Here is a 20,888-nt window from a genome sequence, read left to right as displayed (position 1 = left end):
TATTTTTTAGATCGCATTTCTTCTGAAATTTGTAGTTAAGAGTTGAACGCATTCATATTTTGTCAGCATGATGCTTCCGCCCCTCTGGGTGTGCCTGATGTGAACACAGTGGAAAATGCTGCTGTGTACCTTGCCAAAAGAACAATACAACACCTTTAAAGGTAATTTGGGGTTTTGTGGGAGAAGAAGGCCGGGGAGGTAATGGGAGTCGGGTAGGGCTCGGGCTGCGGGGGAAGTTAACAACCATCCAGGGAAGGAATATCACATCCCGGCAAAGCACAGGCGGCCTGTAATTAGGCCTAGCCAGTCATTAGCTGCAAAGCTAAAAGACTGACCACGCTAACAGTATCGCTCAAAGAATTATAATAACACGGCACTTGGCCAGCAGTGTTTTTTCATGTCTCTCCTCATTCTCCTCCCTCCCTCCCCACCCGACCTCCCTTTGTTTACCAGTGGAGTAATTAGACATGGCGCAGCTCCCTCGCAGGGTTTAATAACCTCTGTGATGAAAGACGGGGGAGAAAGATAAACTGCAGTAGTGCTGGTTGGTGGGAGGAAAAAGAGAAGAGAAACGTCAGAGACAACAGTCACATTCTTCTTTCATGTCTCCGTGGCCATTGGGTCTGCTCTCTCCTTCCTTGTTGGTTGAGGACCCAGATTTTATTTTAAACATTGGGCCTATATAACCCAAGCTTTCTGTCACCACCAGCTCTGTGGGACTTCCTGTAATTGCTACTGTAAAAGCTGCAATCTTTTCTCACTCTTGATTTGAAAAATACTTGGAGCAAACTGCTGTTTGAGAGATCTTGTCCTGCTGGGGTTAAAATTACATTATCATGTCAAATGTCGCACACACGAACACACACGTGCGCACACAGACAGACGCACCCACAATTCCTACACCAAATACCGTGGCTTAAACATTTGGATTGGCACCATTTAATTCATGTAGTTATGGAACAACATGTAATAAATATTATTTATAGCCGTTTCCTACTCACATGCTGCTGAAAGTGTTTTTTGGGGGCTTAATGAATTGCAGGTAGTGTAGCAAAGGGTTAATATCAGCCTGGGAATTATACAGTACAGTACAGTACAACATATCGAAAGTCTCAGTGTTAAAAAGCTACAGTGCTTACACTAAGCAAGGAGCAGTGTTTCCCCTGCTATGGAACAGACCGGGTGGGGAACCGGCAGCCGCTGCCACACCTCAGTGAATTCTCTGTGAATTTGCTTCAGAGTTTCTGTGTCACATGGTCAAATGGATGCTTGTCAACTCACTGAGAAACATTTCCAGGTTAAACACTGTTAGATAAACTGCTGTAATATGGAAGCAAAGCTCAGTGGCTCCATTCACATTACCATGTCAATAAAGGAAATCCGGCTTACACGTGATATTTCCATATTCCTGACAGCAGAGCAAGAAGCAGGTGAAACCAGAATCCATGCTTTGGTTCTATAGGTGATAGCTGTTTCCAGTCTTTGTGCTAAACTATGCTAACCGCCTGCTAGCTGTAGTTTCACATCGAAGTGTACTGAATCGGCATTACATGAGCATATTACCAAAAATGTCAAACTATTCCTCTATTAATGAGCATCATAAAACACAAGAATTATGTTGTTTTCTATTTTACTTTATTTTGTTTTGTTATTTTTATCCTACACAATAAAACTTACTGGAATATTCACAAATATACTCAAATTAATTAAGCACAGACTTTTAGTTAGCATAGTACCTTAAGTAGTAGTTTACAAAGAAGTATAATACAGTATGTGGAGTTTTTCACATTCTCCTTCCCACCCCTGCTCTCTGTGAAGGAAAGGAAAAAGAAATGAATAGAAGCCTCATGGGAACTGGAACCCAGCGGTAGTTGTGTGGCATTAAATTTTTACAGGCAGGAAGGGGAGCTGTGGTTTATAGGCACCACAAATCTGGGCCTTTACACTCAATGAAAGCCCACAGTAAATATCAGCTTTATTCCTCTTAAAGAGCCGCACAAACTGTAAATGCTGATGGCTTTTAAGGCCAAGAGGTGCAAGGAAAATGAGTTGTGTATCGATTGCAACGTGCACTTGTGTGTGTGTGTGCGTGCGTGTGTGTGTGTGTGTGTGTGTGTGTGTGTGTGTGTGTGTGAGTGAGTGTGAGTGTGAGAGAGAAGGAGGATTCACCCTGCACTGGGCTGTGATGTGACCCCAAGCTGAATGAGATGCACAATAATCCAGACCTGGAAGAAGGATAATATTGGTGTGTGCAGTTTGAGCCTGTGTGTTTGTCAGTGTTTTTGGTACAGTTTGTTATTTACAGAGACATGTTGACTGGCATTCTAATAAAAAGACCAACCTTATTAAATCCCCCAGCAGTTCATATTCCAATATTAAATATTTGTAAATCAACTGTGTGAAACCCCTGTCATTCTAAAATACTGTATAGTGACAATTCCTCTGTCCTGTCTATAAACATCACCTCAAGTTCATATCAGGACAGACAAGTCGCCTTAGCCAATCAGCTACGTAGGTTCTTTCAATGGCACTTTTCCTCTGTCCTTGGGGGTGTTTCCTGTATATACACAATATACACACTAAACATGTGCCTTACAATGCAAGAAATACATTCTATTTTCTGTAACAATTATAGGGGAAATAAGTAAAATCCTGCAGCAGCTGGTCTAGGAACAGCCTGTTTTCTCATTCACTAGGGTCTCACTACAGTAAATCTGTTATATCCGAATACTGTCTGCTATTGAAGACTATGACGGGTCAGACGGTCAGGGACGAGCACATGTGACCCCGTTTCCATGCATATCATCTGCTAACACACACACAGACGTACACGTGCACTCATAAAAACAACACACACACACACACACACACACACATAAACTGTGTATTTCCACATTAGCAGACACAGTGGGCTTCCCTTCCTATTGGAAAGGAAGGAGCTATGAACTGGGGGAAACACCTGACTGCATTTGATGGTTACGGTCCGGATAACCGTTTGACCTCACACTGCAAAACCGCCTGTCGTGACCAGTCTCACCTTTCCTTTCCTGTCTCTTACAGAATTAACCTGTCCAATCAGATGACATATTCATGTTCTGAGCTGCGATAAAAAGAAACCATCTATTGTTCTTTTTCATGGAAAATGTAGATAACGCTTGCTCTGCATCTGATTGGTTTTGATGACATCTAAAAGACGCGCTGGACTAGGACTGTGCAGTATTTTTATGCACTTTAAAAATGATTGTAAATTCCATTAACCTCTCTTAAATTACATAATATGATAAGCTTAAAGGTGGAGTCAGTGATTCTGGAAGCGCTTGTTCAACACACACTCACTTTTTGTTAAAATCTGGGAATATCTCACGATTCGCTACCTGTACGTAGCCTACTGTGTGTGTGCACTGTATAAAACATCTTAATACACAGTCGAGGCTCTGTATAGGCCAGGTGTGTAAACAAAGGGTATGTAAACAAAAGGGGCCCGAACTTACTCTGTTAACAGAGCCTAGGCTGTATTAACACTGCTTTTATTTTTTGGGCGTACACACAATAAAGACACGCAGCGAATCGTGAGGAGATATTTGCTGATTTTGTGATAGTGATTTTTGACACGCCTTCTCAAGAATCACTGACTCTTAAACATTTGGCATTTTGCTAGTCACACAATCATCCTTATGAGTGCTGTGAAACCCACTGACATTTTATTTTTGATGCTATTATTAATGTAATGCACATGCACATTTTTTAGCACAGGTGGAAGAAGCTGAAGCCCAAACTCTTTTAGCCCCCTCTGTCCTCTTGCTGTCCTCTCTTTCCCTCTCTACTCATTTTGCTGAATCCAACTTGCTCTCTCCACTCTCTCTCTCTCCGTCTGTCTCGCTTTCTTGTATTTGAGAAGAGTCCAGCTAAAACACAGACTCTGGGCAGTGTGGTCAGTGTGTCTGTTCAAAATGAAATGGGATTTGATGATGAAACCATCATGCAACTGGCACTGGCGCATTTTGAATGACAAATCTCTCTTTCAATGAGTGGTTAAGTGTATTTGGCTGTTAAACGGATAAACATCAGGTAATTTGTGAGTGTGAGTGTGTGTTTTTGTGTACGCACAGCAAGTGCCAGTGGTAATGAATGATGGACGTAGAGACGTAAAGAGCCAACACCAATGACCCTTACATAATTGAAATGTGTTTGTATATACTGTGTGTGTGTGTGTGTGTGTGTGTGTGTGTGTGTGTGTGTGTGTGTGTGTGTGTGTGTGTGTGTGTGTGTGTGTGTGTGTGTGTGTGTGTGTGTGTGTGTGTGTGTGTGTGTGTGTGTGTGTGTCCAACTCTAGCAGACTAACCAGGGCTGCAGTTGGCGTTAGTGAGGTGAGTGGCTGGGTGGTGGCTGTGACTGAGTGACAAATCCCCATCTGCAGTCTGAGTCACTCTTTTTTTTTCACAAACACACACGCACAATAAAATATTTCTGGCTAAATGGATGTGGGCATGGATATAAATCAATGCTTTTATTATTTGCGTGTCTGTCTACATATAATCACATGATGATTGTCTTGTGTAAGTGTTGCAGCTGCAGTACTGTGCTTCCCGTTTCTTTTTTTTTTTGGCATTTTATATGCTTTATTGATAGTGTAGAGACAGAGTTGAAATGGGGCAGAGAGGGGAGTGACATGCAGAGAACGACCACGGGCTGGAATCGAACCCGGGTCCGCTGCTGGTCGAGGCCCATGGGGAGGACGCCCTGCCAACTGAGCTAAGGGCGCCTCCTTTGCTTCCCGTTTTTTAAATGTGTTGCCTATGCAAAGCAAATAGCCATGTTGGTATGGCTTGACAGGATAAGTGGCTTCACCAAACGGGCCTACGATGCAATGAGGAAATCTGGAAAAGAAGCAGATGACGGTTTTGGATGCGAGAGCTCGTTTGCATCAAGAATCAAAGCTGTTCTTTTTTTCTTTCTTGCAACCTGTTATTGTAGTCCAAATATCTTAAGCAACAACTCTAATAGGCTAAACATGGACTCAGAAAACCAATAGTGTAACCTCAATGACAAGTGACACTAAACAAACTAAAAACTAAACAAAAAGCCAACCTATAGAAAGTATTCTGCCTGCTACAATTCAAATCACTTGCAGGCTTCACACTGATGTTTTGCTTAAAAGGCAACGTGGGGCCACCAAGAAGCCAAGCTTAGCTTGCTTACGTCTGTTGAGGTACAACTGCTGCACCACATGGGTCGTCCTGGATTCCATAGTTTACATTTTCCCTGTCATTGTCCTTCTCTGGCTTGTGAAGGAAAAAATATAATAACAACAATAAAATCAATGAGGCAAAACAGAGAAAGTGCGAGAGAGATGGCCTTTGAAACAGTCAGTGGAAAGTCGCTGTCACCGTCTTGACTTCATTGCGGTGACCGATGCCAGCAATGACCTCCTCCACTGTGAAAACCCAAACCTGTACCTGGGACTGTCTGCAGCCGCCCGCCCCGCTGGGTGGAACACAGATAATTAAGCTCAAAAGTGCAGGGCAGGAAAGTCCGTAAACACAGTTGTCACTGTGTCACCACTTGCGTTCACGCCAAGCAATATTTGAATGCTGATGAATTCAATTAGGCATGCGTTCAAGCGCATTGGACAGCAGATGAATGTGAGGCACGTACAGCGCAGTGACCGCTGTAATGAGCATTTGTGCCTGTGCTCTGGTCCACGCCCTCACATATGTCTCCACCCAGTGCATTACATGAGGCGTATTGTGTTATTCTTCTGCTCTCAGATTCTGACTGTAATGCGTAATTTTCACAAGGTCTAATTGGGATATTTCAAAAATATATATCATTTAGTTAGGGAAGGTTTCTTTTTCTAAGTGTGTTTTACCACACATTAAGGCCACATTCAGTCATGTTGGGCAACTAAAAAAAGATGTTAACAATATATTATAGATGGTATTGCACATATTCATGCTGTTACACAACTGAGCAAACCATCCACTCTTATTAAGGCAAAACTACATCAAATATTTGTTTATCTTGGAGATGCAATTCCTAATGAGTTCTGTTCTTCTGTTGCAGATTACAACAGCAGCGATCAGAAGACGGCATGCAGAAGACATGAGCTCTACGTCAGCTTCAGAGAGCTGGGCTGGCAGGTAGCCAACATTTTCTTATTGAATGTAAATCTACACACACGGTAATAGGAATGATTGTGGATTTCATGTGGGATCAGGTCTCTCCATACACACATACATAAGACTTGTAAAATGTCACAAGTCGCATGTTTTACCTCGCACACATGCACCACACAAAGAGAATCTGTTCCATAGCGCTGCTAGAGAGAGCATTTCAATCAAAAGTATATTCATTCCAACGAATAACATACTGATCATGTAAACGGTGTCCTCAACTGATCAACAATGGTGGCCGGTTAAAAGGACTTAGTCTTGAAGCTAATCTATTGAGTTCGAGGCCGAATCCTCATTCACCCTTCTCTGGTCGGTCCCCTTCAACACGCTGTTTTGTGATATAATACATGCTTACGTGTTGCGCTCAGTAAGAAGTCATCTTAACAGATTTCTGTCATTCAAACAACGCCAACTTATTAAAAATGTTGTGTTTTAGTCGGGAAATATTTCAACCCCCTACCCGTTGACACTCTCTTTCTAGGGCCAAGGGCTAGCGACAGGGCAAACATATGAAACTAGTATTGCAAGTGTGGTCGGTAGAGAAAAGTCAGTTAAAATGATTTAGTGGGAGAAGACTGGAGTTTTGTGTGTGCGCGTGTGAGTGTTTACAAGACGGCTGACTGAGGAAGAAATAGAAGGGAAAGGTTACGTACATCCTTCCAAACAAATTGTGAGCTGTTAACTCAGCACTGACATCTAGGGGGGGACTGCCAACACTCTGTCTCTCTCTCTCTCTCTCTTCCTCTCTCTCTCACTCACACACAAGCATGCACGTGCGCACACACACACACACACACACACACACACACACACACACACAGGATGGGAGCTGGACAGAAGGAGAGGGAAAGACAGAGAAATGAGAGGAGAGAGAGAGAGAGAGACACATTGTTGACGCAGACAGGAAGGTTCACAAGATAAAAGCACAAAAACAAGTTAGAAAGAGGTAAAACATGCAGCGGATTTGTCAGAGTGAAACAGTAAGACACGCAGAGGAAGGAAGGAAGGAGGAGAGAAGTATTGCTTCCCTGAGCGATTCCACAGACAGGAGGTTTTGTCCTCAGAGACGAGGTTAGCGCTGAATTTACCAACAGTAGTCAGCTGGTCTGGAACCACATACGACCTTCCTACTGTTCCAAAACAAAGTTGTTATTTTATGTATTGAGATGTTTATTTAGAATATTTTCTACTCCGACTGTGCTGAATTACTGTCTGCTGTTGTGTTTCTCTAAGGACTGGATCATTGCTCCTGAGGGCTATGCGGCCAACTACTGTGACGGAGAGTGCTCCTTTCCCCTTAATGCCCACATGAACGCCACCAACCATGCCATTGTACAGACACTGGTAAGATCAACCCACACGTTTACCATGTTCAGTACATTGTTAACACCTTGTTGCCTTTAAATATCCATACATTTACATTGCATCTTAGTTACGCGGAAACACAATCAACTTAAAGGGGCACTTCACTGATTTTACTCATGGATAAAAGTTAACTTGTCATGTTTATTGCTTATAAGTCAAAATGAGGATGACATCAAAGTAATGGCATTGGGGATATCTTTAACTGGGCTTGGTTTAAATCGTTTAGCGTTAAACTAGAGTTACAAACTTTGGGCAAGAATGTGACACTTAACGGGCAGGAAGAGTCTAGAAAAAAACGCTATTCAGTTTCATGAAATGTAGTAGTTTTGTAGCTTGACCTGTACCTAAGACTAAAACCGAAAAGCTTGTCTCCTGTTGCTTTAATTTGAACATATTGTTAATAAAGATTTGTCTACTGAACTTCTTTAATTTTAATTTGTTTTAGTGTTTTATATACCTCAATCCATAAATGGTGTACATGGTCTATTATGAATGTGGACTGTGTGGTTTGAAGTATTTCCTCTGATTTTCAGGTTCACCTGATGAATCCCGACAACGTACCGAAACCCTGCTGCGCTCCCACCAAACTTCACGCCATCTCAGTGCTCTACTTCGATGACAACTCCAACGTTATACTGAAGAAATACAAGAACATGGTGGTACGGGCCTGCGGCTGCCACTGACACAGACATAAATGGCTGTTAATGCTCGATGGAAAGTTGGGTTGGCAAAGGGCTGCAACTGCACCAGTGACTCCTGGGTGATGTTGACCTCAACTAGACAAAAGCTTCCTGCCAAAAATCCTTAGCCTGAAAGGAATGTCCATCCTGAAAGATCATTAGCATGTTCTTTTCCAACAATCTTAGGACAGTTCAAAACATCCATCTCATATCACGAACATTTGTCTTCATCAAACTATGGGGAGGGGAGACCATTGCAAAAATGACACCACGTGGGTGACATCTATAGGCAAGTGTTGAGCAACCAAGTTGTCCATCACCTTCTCTGTTAGCTGTGAAGTGGAGTCTTCACTTCATGGGTCTGCAACTGAGTGAATGACTGTGAGTGTATGTGTGGGGAGGATGTGTTTAAGTTTGTATATTAGGTGTTTGTGGAAATGTGTGTATGAACACCTGAGAGGCTACTGCACCCTCTCTCTCACTGTGAGGGCGAGGGCAAACCTGAACTGTTGTTGGACCAGTCCGAGCGCTGCTTTCCTTTCCCTCTCATCAAACTAAAACATGGTGGACAAGTTCTCAGAAAAGGCTTAAATAATTAATCATGAACAATTTAACTATGGCGAGTGATGGTAGGGGTTTTCACAGCACTGAAACCAGTGACATCACCTTGTGGAATGACAGAAAATGTGCATAAATGGTTTGAGTGAGATGGGGAAAATACAAACCTATGTTCATTTTCAGTGCAAATGTCAACTCAAACAATCTAATACTGAGTGAATGATCCATTGGTCCATTGGAGTCAGTAAATACAATATAGACTCATCTTCCCTAATGTTTTTTTTTCCCAAGACATATTTGTCCTCCTAAAATATAGTATGGACTGAACCAAAGTGACCACATGCTATTTTAGTAGTGCAGAGCTCCAAATATCCCCTCCGTGTCAATATTTGCCGGGCTCACGCTGAGCTGCGATTCACCAGGCTGGTTCAACATGATGCATGTTGTGGCTAAAATGATGTTTTTCTCCAAAGAACCGAAGAATACAGCCTTATCCCTCCGACATACCGCAAATGGCCATTTCCATGTTGCTGCACTCGCAAAGTTAACAAACGCTACCATCCCGGACAACCCATCAAGAGATTGTGGAAAAACATTTAGCGAGTCAAAAACGGCCGGCAGAGCAGTTTCTGTGCCAGCTTTCTGAAATTAGCCATTTGCTTTTTCAACCCTGAGGGAAAAATTATGTTGAGATTTGTGTCTAGTGGCAACATCTTTTCGGTTGAACATGTTACTGTGAGCTTTGAATGACATGGAGTTTATTAGAGAACATATTTTTATAAAAAAACTAATAACAAGAATCAAAATACCCTTTGTGCCTAACCAATCGTAAATTACAAAATATACCTCTGGTAAGCTGCTGTTTACATTTGTGATCATGTTTAGACTGTTTTTTTGTAAATACTTGTACATTCTCAGCTTATTTATTGCACCTTTTATTAAAAAGATATCTTACCTTATTAACAGAGACAAGAACAAAATGAATACAAACTTATTTTTTATTATGAAATCTCATGTTACAACTTGCCATTATTCACTCTTTTTGTACAAAATCCATGGGTAGTGCACAACCCATGACTTGCAAGGAAAAAAAATACTCACTGGAGTTCCTTAGACCATGTGCTATCCATAAAAAACTTTTACTGAAAAAACTGCTGTGTCTCTGACTGACTGTGTACCTGGGTTTGACAATAATTGCTGCTCAGCATCATGCAGCACCATACATTGCACATAACCTGGGTCATAAAGCATTTGCATTGTAATGATTATGGCCTGACAGGTGGGGGGAGTCACAGAAAACTGAATTGAAAAACTTCATTATCAGCCAAAATACAAATGTTATACGAACTAGGTGAGTGGCCTTTGACTTTTGGATTTGTGGGTTGATGGTTGGATTTCAGTTTGAATCATTTCTGACCAGTGGTTATAGTCAAGAGTTTAAATTAAAACTAGAAAACGTATGGTTAATTTGGGTAGCATTTGTTACAATTTTCTTTTTCCAGATCACTTAAATGGTTAATGAGATTCAGAAACAAGCAACTGGTGTAACTGTATGTCACAACCAGATCACCTGAGTATCACAGCATTGGTTCTATGGGGAGACATGGTCCAGGCCTGAGACACTGAATGCTGCAAGGAGTAGAGAGGACTGATTAAAAGCACAGGAGTCAGAAAATGGGTAAGATGCACAATTAAGATGTTCAAATCACAAAGCCTAATAATTCATCTGGTTATTTCCAAAAGCTGACATTTGAGAGAAAAAAATCCATGTGCCTTGATCAGACTCCTGTGATAACAATGATTCCTGTCAGCTTGTTCTAGTCTTTGTGGGCATTTCCCTGAGAGAGTTAAGTCAAACAGGAGATCACTGGATAGGAAGTGCCCTCAACTTAACACTCATCTTCACATTTGGCTTTTGACAGAACCTTCACAAACGTTCGAATGACAGTACCGTAACATTAATGGCTAATGATTTAACAGCAGATCCCACGTGTCAAATGGCTACAGAAGTTCATCAGAAACAATCATTTTTTTTAGACAGGCAGAAACTGTGAAATCTGTCCTTAAGTGCTACCCTTTTAATAAACATTAAACATTTTATTTGTGCAAGAATTCTGGTTCTGATTGAGCAGTGCTTGCAAAAGTGGTTGTCAGACATATCACTTCATTCGTGGTCCCAACCGTCAGTATTTTCCATATTACGGGGATTTAAGGTTGGGCGACAAACGAGAAATACATTCACATCCAAAACACTCTTCTGAATTATTCTGTCCTTGAGCACAGGAGAAAGAACAGACAGTCTTGTCTTTGGCGGACCCCTTTCTTAGGGAGAACCCGAGTAGAGAGAGAGAGATAAAGAGAGGTATGGCTGCTGTAGGAGAGAGAGTGGTGTCCTACTGGCCAGTTATGCAGTGCGAGAGCTGATTTGAGCCGTTCTACAGCTCGTCTCTGGCCTGCTTCATCACGAAGGCGTGCAGGCTCTCCAGGTCCCTCCCACCGTGATGCTCGTCGCCCTGCTCCCCCGCCCTGAAGAGGATCAAGGTCGGGTAACCTCGAACCTGAAGAGGGAATGACAGGAACTTAGTCCATATGCTTTGGTGCAGCGTGAAAATATTTTTAATAGAACATTGCTTCAGATCACTGCTGAGTTGATTTCAGCTCTTCCTCGGTTGGAGTCCTGTCTCTCCATCAAACTTTAACAAAATACAGCCCGGATTTTGAGATGTTGCAGACTTACAGATATATCTTGGATATGAACAACACAACAACAAGGGCACATTCTATCAGAGTGAATCATCATTCCTCAGAAAGATAACTGAACAGTGGATCTTGAACTCTGACGCTGCAATTCTGCGAGCAGTACAATGTGCAATTTATGCGGTGACAAATTGGCTCGATTATTATCTATAAGAAGTCAAAACAGTAATAGGAATTTCAGACTTTTGACTGTTGATGTAATTGAGCTATTTATTGCTCCAGATAAGTTTGAATGAAGACATGAGGTCTGTGTGGAACATCTTCCCACTAGCTGAAACCCTGTCAACATTAGATAATGCCCTGGGATTTCCTCTCAATAGCATCAATTACACGCTCCATCCAATCAAAGCTGATAGTGTGTGTGCCAACATTCCTTTCCCCATGTGTTAAATCCAAGTCCTCCCGTTTTATGGCTCTGTGATAAAGCCACCATCTTTGTTTTATTACATCCTGAGCAACACACTAAATCTTGAACTCACCGAGTACTTGTTGCAGAGTGTGCGCTCAACAGTGCAGTCCACTTTGGCTATCTTGACGTCAGTGAGGCCGGCAAAATCCTTGTGGGAAAGATCGTCCCATGTTGGAGCGAGGTTCTTACAGTGACCACACCTACAGTTGACAGCAGGATCACACAGGAAATGACATCACTAAAGGATACTAGGAAATTGGCGGGAGACTGTAATGTCAATGCAGGACTTCAACACATTTGAAAATTTGTGAGCGGTATATTTTTAAATATCTGAGTGTTTGAAAATGCCACTTGTTCCAGAGATGCCAATCTTACCATGGAGCGTAAAATTTGATGAAGGTGAAGCCCTTGGCCACTGTCTCTTCAAAGTCACTCTCCGACAGGGTCAGAACACCAGACTGCAGAGGGGAAAGAAACTCGTTTAATAAATTGTGCTGATTTGTGATGATCCTCTTGATTATTTGAGATAGAGCAGTTCACCTGGAAAAACGTAATATTCCTTTTCTACACAAGCAGCGAAGAGTTAGGCTGCCATGACAACGCTTTGGTCCCCATTGACAACCACAACAACAACATTTTTATATATATAAAACAAATTAAAAATATATTTTCTTTTAGGTATTTCAACCTTTATTTGACGGATCAAGATAACAGAGTACAGAGTGGAAATGGAGAGAGAGGGGGATGACATTCAGTAAAGGTTCATGGGTCGGATTCGAGCAACTGACCACTGCGACAAGGACTGAGCCTATGTGGTATGCGCTCTACCCGCAACGCCACCAGAGTGCCCCGATATATAGTTGGATGGAGGCTAAGCTCAAACATCCTTACTCATAAGCAGGAAAGGGTGTCCACTACATGTTTGGTCCACCCTAGAGGTGCCACCCCCACCTCCACATCTGCTCATGCAAAAACGCAGATTCCCAAAGAAAGCAGTCAATAATAACATATGGGCTAGAACATTTCAGTAGCTGGGATGGATAACAGCATTCAATACATGGTATTGTTGAACTGCATTAGAATGAGAGCAGTTTTATAAGTATGGCATCTACAAGTCAATGGCGGGATCCTTTCAACACATTAAATCTACTGTTGGGACTATTTAACAAATATGGTATTACTCTTTCTGACTGTATGTTTCTGACACTACAGACAGACACGGGTTGATATTTCCAAATAGGGTTGCAAAATTTCGGGAATTTTCAAAGTTGGAAACTTTCCATGGGAATTAACGGGAATAACGAGAATTTACTTAATTTAAAGCAACCCAAATGCACATAATCCTTCTAACTATGTTATTTCAGTCCTGGCAAACGTTCTTGACTGTAAAAAGCAGTTTTTTTTCAACTAAGTTTTATAATATTTATCAACATTTAACCTCAAATCAGATTTTTTTTAAAGATTATTGAGACACCCAACTTGATATCATATATTGATTTTTACTAGAGCAGGTTTACAGAGGCTTAAAAAGTGATTTTAAATATAGGTTGGGAAAATATATTTTAGCATAATCTTGACTAAAACAACCAGATTTCATGCAAGTACACTTGGCATGTTGCACATAGCACACATCCTACTGCAGGGGTACTGAGGCCACGCCCCCTACATGCACTGTGCATTCCTCCATCACATGGGGGGCATTTTACTTAATTTATTGAATGGGTGGAGTCAGACAGATGAGTTATATTTTCCTCAACATTCATCTTTTTGTTGTTAGTGAAATTATTGATTGTTCATAAAATAATCAAAACTTGATAAAGTTCTACTTACAAATAAATCTGTGCAAATGTAATGTTTTTTTTATTGTATTAGTTTGCATGGACGTCTGCCTATGACAAAACATAATGTTTATATGTTTAGATTTATGTTAAGATATGAAGAAAAAAATCATTTAAATGATCGGCATTTAGTTAATTCCTATAATTCCCAATTTTGAATATTCCCAAAAGTTTCCGGAAATTTACCGGACACTTTCCACCCCTTTGCAACCCTATTTCCAAATAGGATTCTCCACACCTCACCATATTCCCTGACATTTCTCCTTTTTGTTGATGACACCCACCTTCACTTCCTCTGCGGCTAGATCTTCAGTGGGGATCTCGTTTGCATTTGGTTCCTCACTTGGCTCTTGCTCTTCCTCCTGAGTTGCTGCAACCTTTACTTGGTTGTCCAAAAAGTCTTTGAAAGAGTCCAGGTCTCTTTTGCCTTTGTACTGTTCTGTCTGGAAAAAAAGAAACGCCACATTTTCAGTGGCTCCAAAGTAAACATATCATGTTTGTTGTTTTCAACAGGCTGTAAAGAAACAGCCACTGTTGACACAAAGAGCCACAAAGAGTGAGTCAGACGGCAATGCATGCAGAGATCATTTGGAAAGGAAACTGTAGCAGCAAACCTTCTTCCCATACCTTCTGTCCGTTGTTAAAGAACAGCAGTGTGGGATATCCCCGTACACCGTTCTCAGAGCAAACCTCATAGTGCTGCGTACAGTCCACCTAGGGAAGGAATATGAGAGCATGTGTTAATAAAATAGAATGAAACATCAACGCAAAAACTGGCCCTGGAAATGTGGGTTTGGTTAATAGCCCGGTATGCAAACAGGTATTTTCCCATGTGACCAGCTTCCTGCTTTGTCAAACAGGTAACCGGACGACTGTGCTGGTAGTGTAAAGTTACTTACAATGAAGGGAGCAAATGGAGCACTGCAATAACAGTCACCACTACTGTAAAAACAAATGTCTTTGTAGCCGTTTATAACGTTGTTAGAATATGTGTCGTTTCATGTTTCAATAGCTGACTAATTACTCACGAGTGGTTGTAACATGAACCAGTGCAGAGTCAGAAGGACCCACCTTTCCTATCTTGACATCATCGGAGTGCTCAAAGGAGGTGGCCAGCTGCTCCCAGGTTGGGGCCATGGCTTTGCAGTGACCGCACCAAGGGGCAAAGAACTTCACAAAATGGGCCCCTGAGGGGAGAGAGGAAAACCAAATTAGAAAACTAAAGCGCAGAGAAACAGGAAGACAATGAAACACAGTTGGAAAACTAAAATAACATTAAATAATGCATACGATAAGTAGTATGACATCATTTCACAAGTGAAAAAAAGATTTTGGATTTGATGGACAAATTAAAAAGTTGATTCCACTTCAGTCTCAACACAGCCTGCTGTAAATGAAAATATACACCTCTTACACAGAGGTTATACGCAACCAATTACACAACGTTTATTGCTGCTTCGTTGCCAAGACATAAAGGTGGGACCAATAAACACTGCCTTAAAAATCCCTATGTCATATCCTGCTTTTTTTCGTTTCCAAACAAGAAACCATTTATTTTTCTTCAAAACCAAAACATTTGACTTGAGCGCGGCTTACAAGCCACAATTTCAACGAGACAATTATCGTGAGCAGTGAGCACTGTTTATTTTTGCAGTCGTTGTCTGAAAATGCGCGAGCGTGAGATGACGGGAGACGAGTGTTAGACAGTGGGGGCGCATTGACGCCGGCTGTGGATTGTGACTCAGGTAGTCATTCTTAAATGTCAGTTATGTCAATCAAGGAAATGAGGTGTTTCCATTCTCCGTGAAACACGACTTAGTGTGGCCCAAAACTGAAAGAAGAACTGAAAGTAACGGAGACAATTCATCTGTTGCAGGCAGGATGCAGCTGCATAAATAAACAAGATGAAGTTTACTGTTGATTTGCCTTGGTTCGGCTGTACAACAGCACTTTCATGAAGCATTATAAACAGCACATGTTCTGCTAGATCTTCACCTTTGGCTATGTGGGCCTTGAAGCTGGAAGCAGTGAGCTCATACAGGCCCTGTTTGGGCTCGGGGATCTTGGGAGGCTCCGGCTCAGTCTCTGGCTCCTGGTGGACACACAACAAAAAGCATCTCTGAACACCGCTGTTTTTGCACTGGCTTAAAGACTTGAGGTGATGTCTGAATGAACACAACTCACTGCAGGCTCCTCCTGGAGTGTCTTCAGCATCCAGGTCTCCAGAGACTCAAGATCTCTGGCCCCCTGGTACTTCACTGCGTCCTGCTCTGGCCTAAACAGCTTCAGCCTAAACAAACCACATATCATTGTTTTTATTAAGTGAAGGATTGCCGAGGTAATGATTCAAGTCTAATCGTGTCTGAAGCTTTAGTTGTCATTACAAGCTTTCAGGTTACATATTATTGTTGGTAAAGTATTCTTCAATCAATCATTATCCAGTAACTGCTTTGTTTGCAGGTTCAGTATGCAGTCAGCAACATTTAAGATATAAGACAGTGGCAGAATAGTGGCAGAATATTCATATAAATGCAGGTCAATGTGTCACTTCTCTGTCAATCAGTGATGAATAATGGTGTTCCACCTACATACAACAGCCAATGCATTGTTTAAAAAAAGTAGTGGTTTAGTTTGTTGATCTTAAAATGTGAAAACCTAAAAGGTGATGCAATGCATGCAATTGAAATACCATGAATAGATGAATTAAAGAATACATGTGGCGTACTTACGTGGGATATCCCCTAACTCCGTGGTCATTGGAGCAGAACTTGACGTCCTGGGTGCAGTCTACTTTTACCACGTACACAGGTGGGCTGTCCATGCTGTTGTATTTGTCTGCCAGTGTATTCCATGCTGGCTGTAACCTCATGCAGTGGCCGCACCTGGACACAACAGAGGCACAAATCACTGTCGGTGGTGTACAACATATGTTATTCTAAAAATACGTCCCTTGCCCAAACTACAACTCTGATTCTGGTTAAAAGTAATTATTTCCACACAACTCTGAAGATCATTGTTTGGAGTGGCCTATCTAAGGCATTATACTCCAAACGTGCCATAATGCAAATGGTGACCTACTATGAGAACATTTGATTCCTCCTCTCTACTCTGGACGACCAAAAAGAATATCAGAAGGATCGGCTTCAGCTATTTCTGAGAGCCAGAGCTTCAGTTTGATGTAAAAAAATTTTTAAACAAATAAGACTAGCCGTTATTATTGTGCATACCATCCCCTAATGCAGTGGTTCTCAACCGGTGGGGCGCGCCCCCCCGGGGGGGCGCGGACACCCTACCGGGGGGGCGCGAGGGGGATGAAAAAAAAAAAAAAAAAATCTTAATCTTAATTTTTTTTTTTTTTTTTTTTGTAATTTAAATTTTATTCCTGATATGTAGCCTAGTTCAGAGATGATATGTATTTTTTTTCTTTCTTAACTTTTTTTGATAGGTAGTTGCCAAGTTCATCACACAAACACTCCAATCCACTGATATGAGATCAGTTTGCAATTTTCAAGTACTGAATTAATGGTAGGACTGTGGCCACTAGAACTTGTCTCTGGTCAGCAAAGGTCTTGAAAACAGCATAAGTGTGCTTGTGACATGCGTGCCACCCATGCATGTGTATGGGCACGTGTCCCAGCAGATTTTTGAAATCTGAATAAAAAAATTTAAGTTTGTAGTTAGCAAGTGTAACATGTTCTTAGGGCAGAATTTCATAAATAAAGGTTTATTTTTTTAGCAAGATATTTGGTCAAAATCTAGTTGTCATCCGTCCCTCTGTCCAGTTGTTAGGCATCTGGCTGCTAGCAAGTTATGTTGTTTTGCTAATTTTACTATTCATCTGAACTGAAATTAATATTGACTTTTTCCTTTATTATCTTCGCCAGAATGCACCAGAATCCTTAGATTACATGTTAAAAACACAAAAAAATATTCTGGGGGGGATGCCCCCAGACCCCCCTTCAGGGGTTTAGTTTTCTGACAAACATTACAATGGATACTAACATGATTTGGGCATTTGGGATTATAAATCATCTTTGAATTGGTTGTACAGCATATCACATGTTATTCATTCAGGGGTGTGATGGCCACCCCACTCTAGCTCTGTGGTCCACCTTGGCCACCCCCAGTCAAAATTTCCTGGAATCGCCACTGAGACACACACAACTCCGCGTTCAGGCTGCACAGCACATTAATCGCAGGTAGCATTTTGAGCTAAATCTGGCCACTTTCCAAATCCAAGACTCAATAGTTGAAACATTCTCTGAACTGGGTTGTCAGACAGCAGTGTTTCCCATTGATCATAGACTTTGTTTTGTGAAGCTTTTTCATAACAGGTATACCTATTGTAGAATTTATGCTGTGTTTGTTCTATTTAGGCTACTATTTTCTTCTCTTCTAAGGAGATTTAAAAAAAAAAAACATTTCCTCAGTGTCACATAAAAGTGCACCAGAATTTAACGTTAAATTATAAGAAATTTCCGGACCCCAACCCTAAACCCAATGTTCAACTCAAAGGTGCGCCACTGGCCTAGCCCTTGTGATAATAACAATAATAGAGTATCTATCTATCTATCTATCTATCTATCTATCTATCTATCTATCTATCTATCTATCTATCTATCTATCTATCTGTGTAGGGTGGTGTGTGTGTGTGTGGGGGGGGGGGGGGGGGTTGTCAGGGTCGGTGGGGGGGCCCAACTGCAATGACCCAGCTTTGGGGGGGCCCAGCTTGCAGAAGGTTGAGAACCCCTGCCCTAATGAATACCTGAAGACAAATAATGTGAATCGAGTAAAAAGAGGAGTAAAGTCTGACTAACAGCAGCAGCAGCAATGTGAGTTGAAGCCTGTTGGTTATTCTGCTTTGTTGCAATAATAAGACATTTGAAGTGTAGACAGAAATGCATAGTGTGCAACATTTAAAGCTAAGCAGTCAATTTCCAAAACCAATTTGGGTATCTGATACATGTTTAGTCATAGATGTCTGTGGAATATAATTAAGAAAGAAACTACAATTATTTGTGATATCATATGCAGATGGAATCTATCCCTAACGTTACATGTAGGCCTTCATTCAATTTGGAGATGAACAATAGAAAACCTGACCGCCCCCCCTCCCCAAAAAAAAACGAAAAAAAACGCCCTCCAGGGGTCCGTGGGCCCCATTTTTGGAACCTCTGACATGACCTCAGTCAATCAGTGCTTGCCACGTAAGCGGCACAGCTCCCCCGGACTACAACTTTAAACTGACTGACTATTTCTGCACTAATTCACAGTCTCAGTAACGCCTACATAATGTGTCTACTAGTTTAACTTCCCCGTTTAGACGTTCACTGTGATGTGTTCAACTTATTATAACAAGCTGCTAGCGTCGTAAGCACCGGGGCCCGTTTAAAAAGTGCTCCAAACTGCAGTTGGATAACTGTTCGACTATGCTAGTAAAAAGCTAAGCTAACTGCACTGCTTGACCAAAAGGAAAGGGCTAATAGCCATCTAGCTTGCCTGCTAACTAGCTTGTATGCTAATTTGCCGGTTAGCTCTTATCCCAATGTAACAGGCAGTCCTTTTCGCTACTTTTGGTGTTTACGTGGTACGACAAAGGTCACTTCCAAGCCATTTATACACCTCCGTTTGGAAGAAAACTTGTGACCTGGCTGTTCACTTACCATGGGGCGAAAAACATGACAAAGTGGGGTGCAGTATGCACCGCCGCGTTGAACATCTCCACCGTGTACGTGTGCTTGGCATGCTCATCTTCTTCTGCTTCGGCGTCGCAAAATACACTGGCAAACAATAATGAACAATAAATTAAACACAACATGTAAGGTGTGCAATTCAGTGCTAGGGCCATGGTGACTCTTCTCTCGGTTGGCGAACAGTGTTCCTGCTGGTTTGGAAAGACCGACTATTGGCGTGCACGCCCCTTCGGCAGCCTCACTATAGATGAATGTGCGCTGTGGATGGGACTCACGCATGAAGATTCCTCTTATTGCAGCTGCGTCTGCAAACTGGGATGTTGTGGAGATCTGTTGCAGCCCGCGAGCGCTTTGCAACCAGGCTCGCAACTCTGTCCGGCCTGACCGGATCAATTAAAGTTGATAAAATGTTTCTAACAAACCTTAGTTGATGTGTTAACATCCCCAATAACGAATTGGCATAACTTAAAATATAGGCTACACTACAGGCCCTAGCTAATAGGCCCTTACCCCTTTAGGCTGCTGTTTTGAGAATGAGTTGCCAACCCTTTTTGTAACACAATTAGGCTCAGGGCCGGCGGTAGCCAGGGGCCAGGGTGGGCCCCTGACTTCCACCTTTTTTAGGTGGAAGTCCAGACCCACTATCGGACAGACCTGTTCATTCGCTGTCCAATAAAATGTCAAATAAAATTCAGACAATTAATTAATACTAAATATTATACCATTACCATACATTGCTTCTAATTGTATTATTGGGTGGGCAGGACAGCCTGCATCCAAGTTACCCACCCGCTTATAGTGGTCACTGGGCAGCAGAGCCGGCCCGAGGCATAAGCGAAATGAGCGGTTGGTTAGCGTCCCGATTTTTTTTTATTTATTTTTTTTCAGTTTGTGTGTTTGATATCAACATCATATTATGTAAATGTAAATTATCATACAATAAAAGGAATACAATGTTTTGGTAGATAGTATGTCCCGTAATAGAAAAAGAGCACCAAGCCCATTCCAGAGGATTATTTCAAATTTCTATTTCTATGGAAAATCCATGTGTCTTTCTTCAATAGCTTCTAATTCATCCCACCCAGTGTCTCCAAATTATTTGTTCACACAAAATTCCTCAGATTTAGCCTCTTAATTTTCCTATCAAAGTGCACCAGATTCATGCATTTCACTTTAAAAAGGTAAAAAAAAATCTTGCGGGGGGGCATACCAGGCCCCCAGGACTGTGCCTTCTCCGAGCAACCAGCATGGACATGTGGCCAACCCATTAGTATTGCATGGTGAGGGGTGGAGCTTATTTTCATACGGCCCGTAGGCAGATTTCCCTGTCCACACAGTACAAGCGGCGAACAAGATTGTGTCTCTGCAAAATTTTTCTGGATATCAATCATAGGCTCATACTTATCTTTAGACCA

The 20,888-nt window shown here is 41.8% G+C and overlaps 2 protein-coding genes across 2 annotated transcripts in view; one reads left to right on the top strand and one right to left on the bottom strand.

Moving 5' to 3' along the window:
• Positions 1–8,221, top strand: part of bmp6 (bone morphogenetic protein 6) — a gene marked incomplete at both ends in the record, with an annotated part of 45,765 nt that extends 37,544 nt beyond the window's left edge. Inside the window, 3 exons of the mRNA XM_080050515.1 lie at positions 6,064–6,140; positions 7,407–7,517; positions 8,072–8,221. Of these exons, the coding sequence (XP_079906641.1) occupies positions 6,064–6,140; positions 7,407–7,517; positions 8,072–8,221 (338 nt within the window). The remainder of the gene's footprint in view (positions 1–6,063; positions 6,141–7,406; positions 7,518–8,071) is intronic.
• Positions 8,222–9,756: 1,535 nt separating this feature from the next.
• On the bottom strand, positions 9,757–19,677 carry txndc5 (thioredoxin domain containing 5). Its single transcript, XM_080050312.1, has 10 exons — positions 19,444–19,677; positions 16,510–16,662; positions 15,965–16,070; positions 15,776–15,872; positions 14,852–14,967; positions 14,408–14,494; positions 14,065–14,223; positions 12,318–12,400; positions 12,013–12,142; positions 9,757–11,334 (listed from the first exon to the last, which is right to left on the bottom strand). The coding sequence occupies exons 1-10, from the start codon at positions 19,626–19,628 to the stop codon at positions 11,212–11,214; spliced, it is 1,239 nt and encodes a 412-aa protein (XP_079906438.1). The 5' UTR covers positions 19,629–19,677; the 3' UTR covers positions 9,757–11,211.
• Positions 19,678–20,888: the final 1,211 nt, after the last annotated feature.

This window comes from Ammodytes marinus (assembly GCF_949987685.1).
Source record: "Ammodytes marinus genome assembly, chromosome: 21".
Lineage (NCBI taxonomy): Eukaryota > Metazoa > Chordata > Actinopteri > Uranoscopiformes > Ammodytidae > Ammodytes > Ammodytes marinus.
This window is presented reverse-complemented; position numbering and strand designations above follow the sequence as displayed.

Coding starts and splice junctions, on each gene's coding strand:
- txndc5 (XM_080050312.1), bottom strand. CDS start 19,628: ATGGCCCTAGCACTGAATTGCACACCTTACATGTTGTGTTTAATTTAT. Junction 16,071..16,509: donor GGAGTTAGGGGATATCCCAC/GTAAGTACGCCA, acceptor TGGTTTGTTTAG/GCTGAAGCTGTTTAGGCCAG. Junction 12,143..12,317: donor ATCAAATTTTACGCTCCATG/GTAAGATTGGCA, acceptor TGTCAACTGTAG/GTGTGGTCACTGTAAGAACC.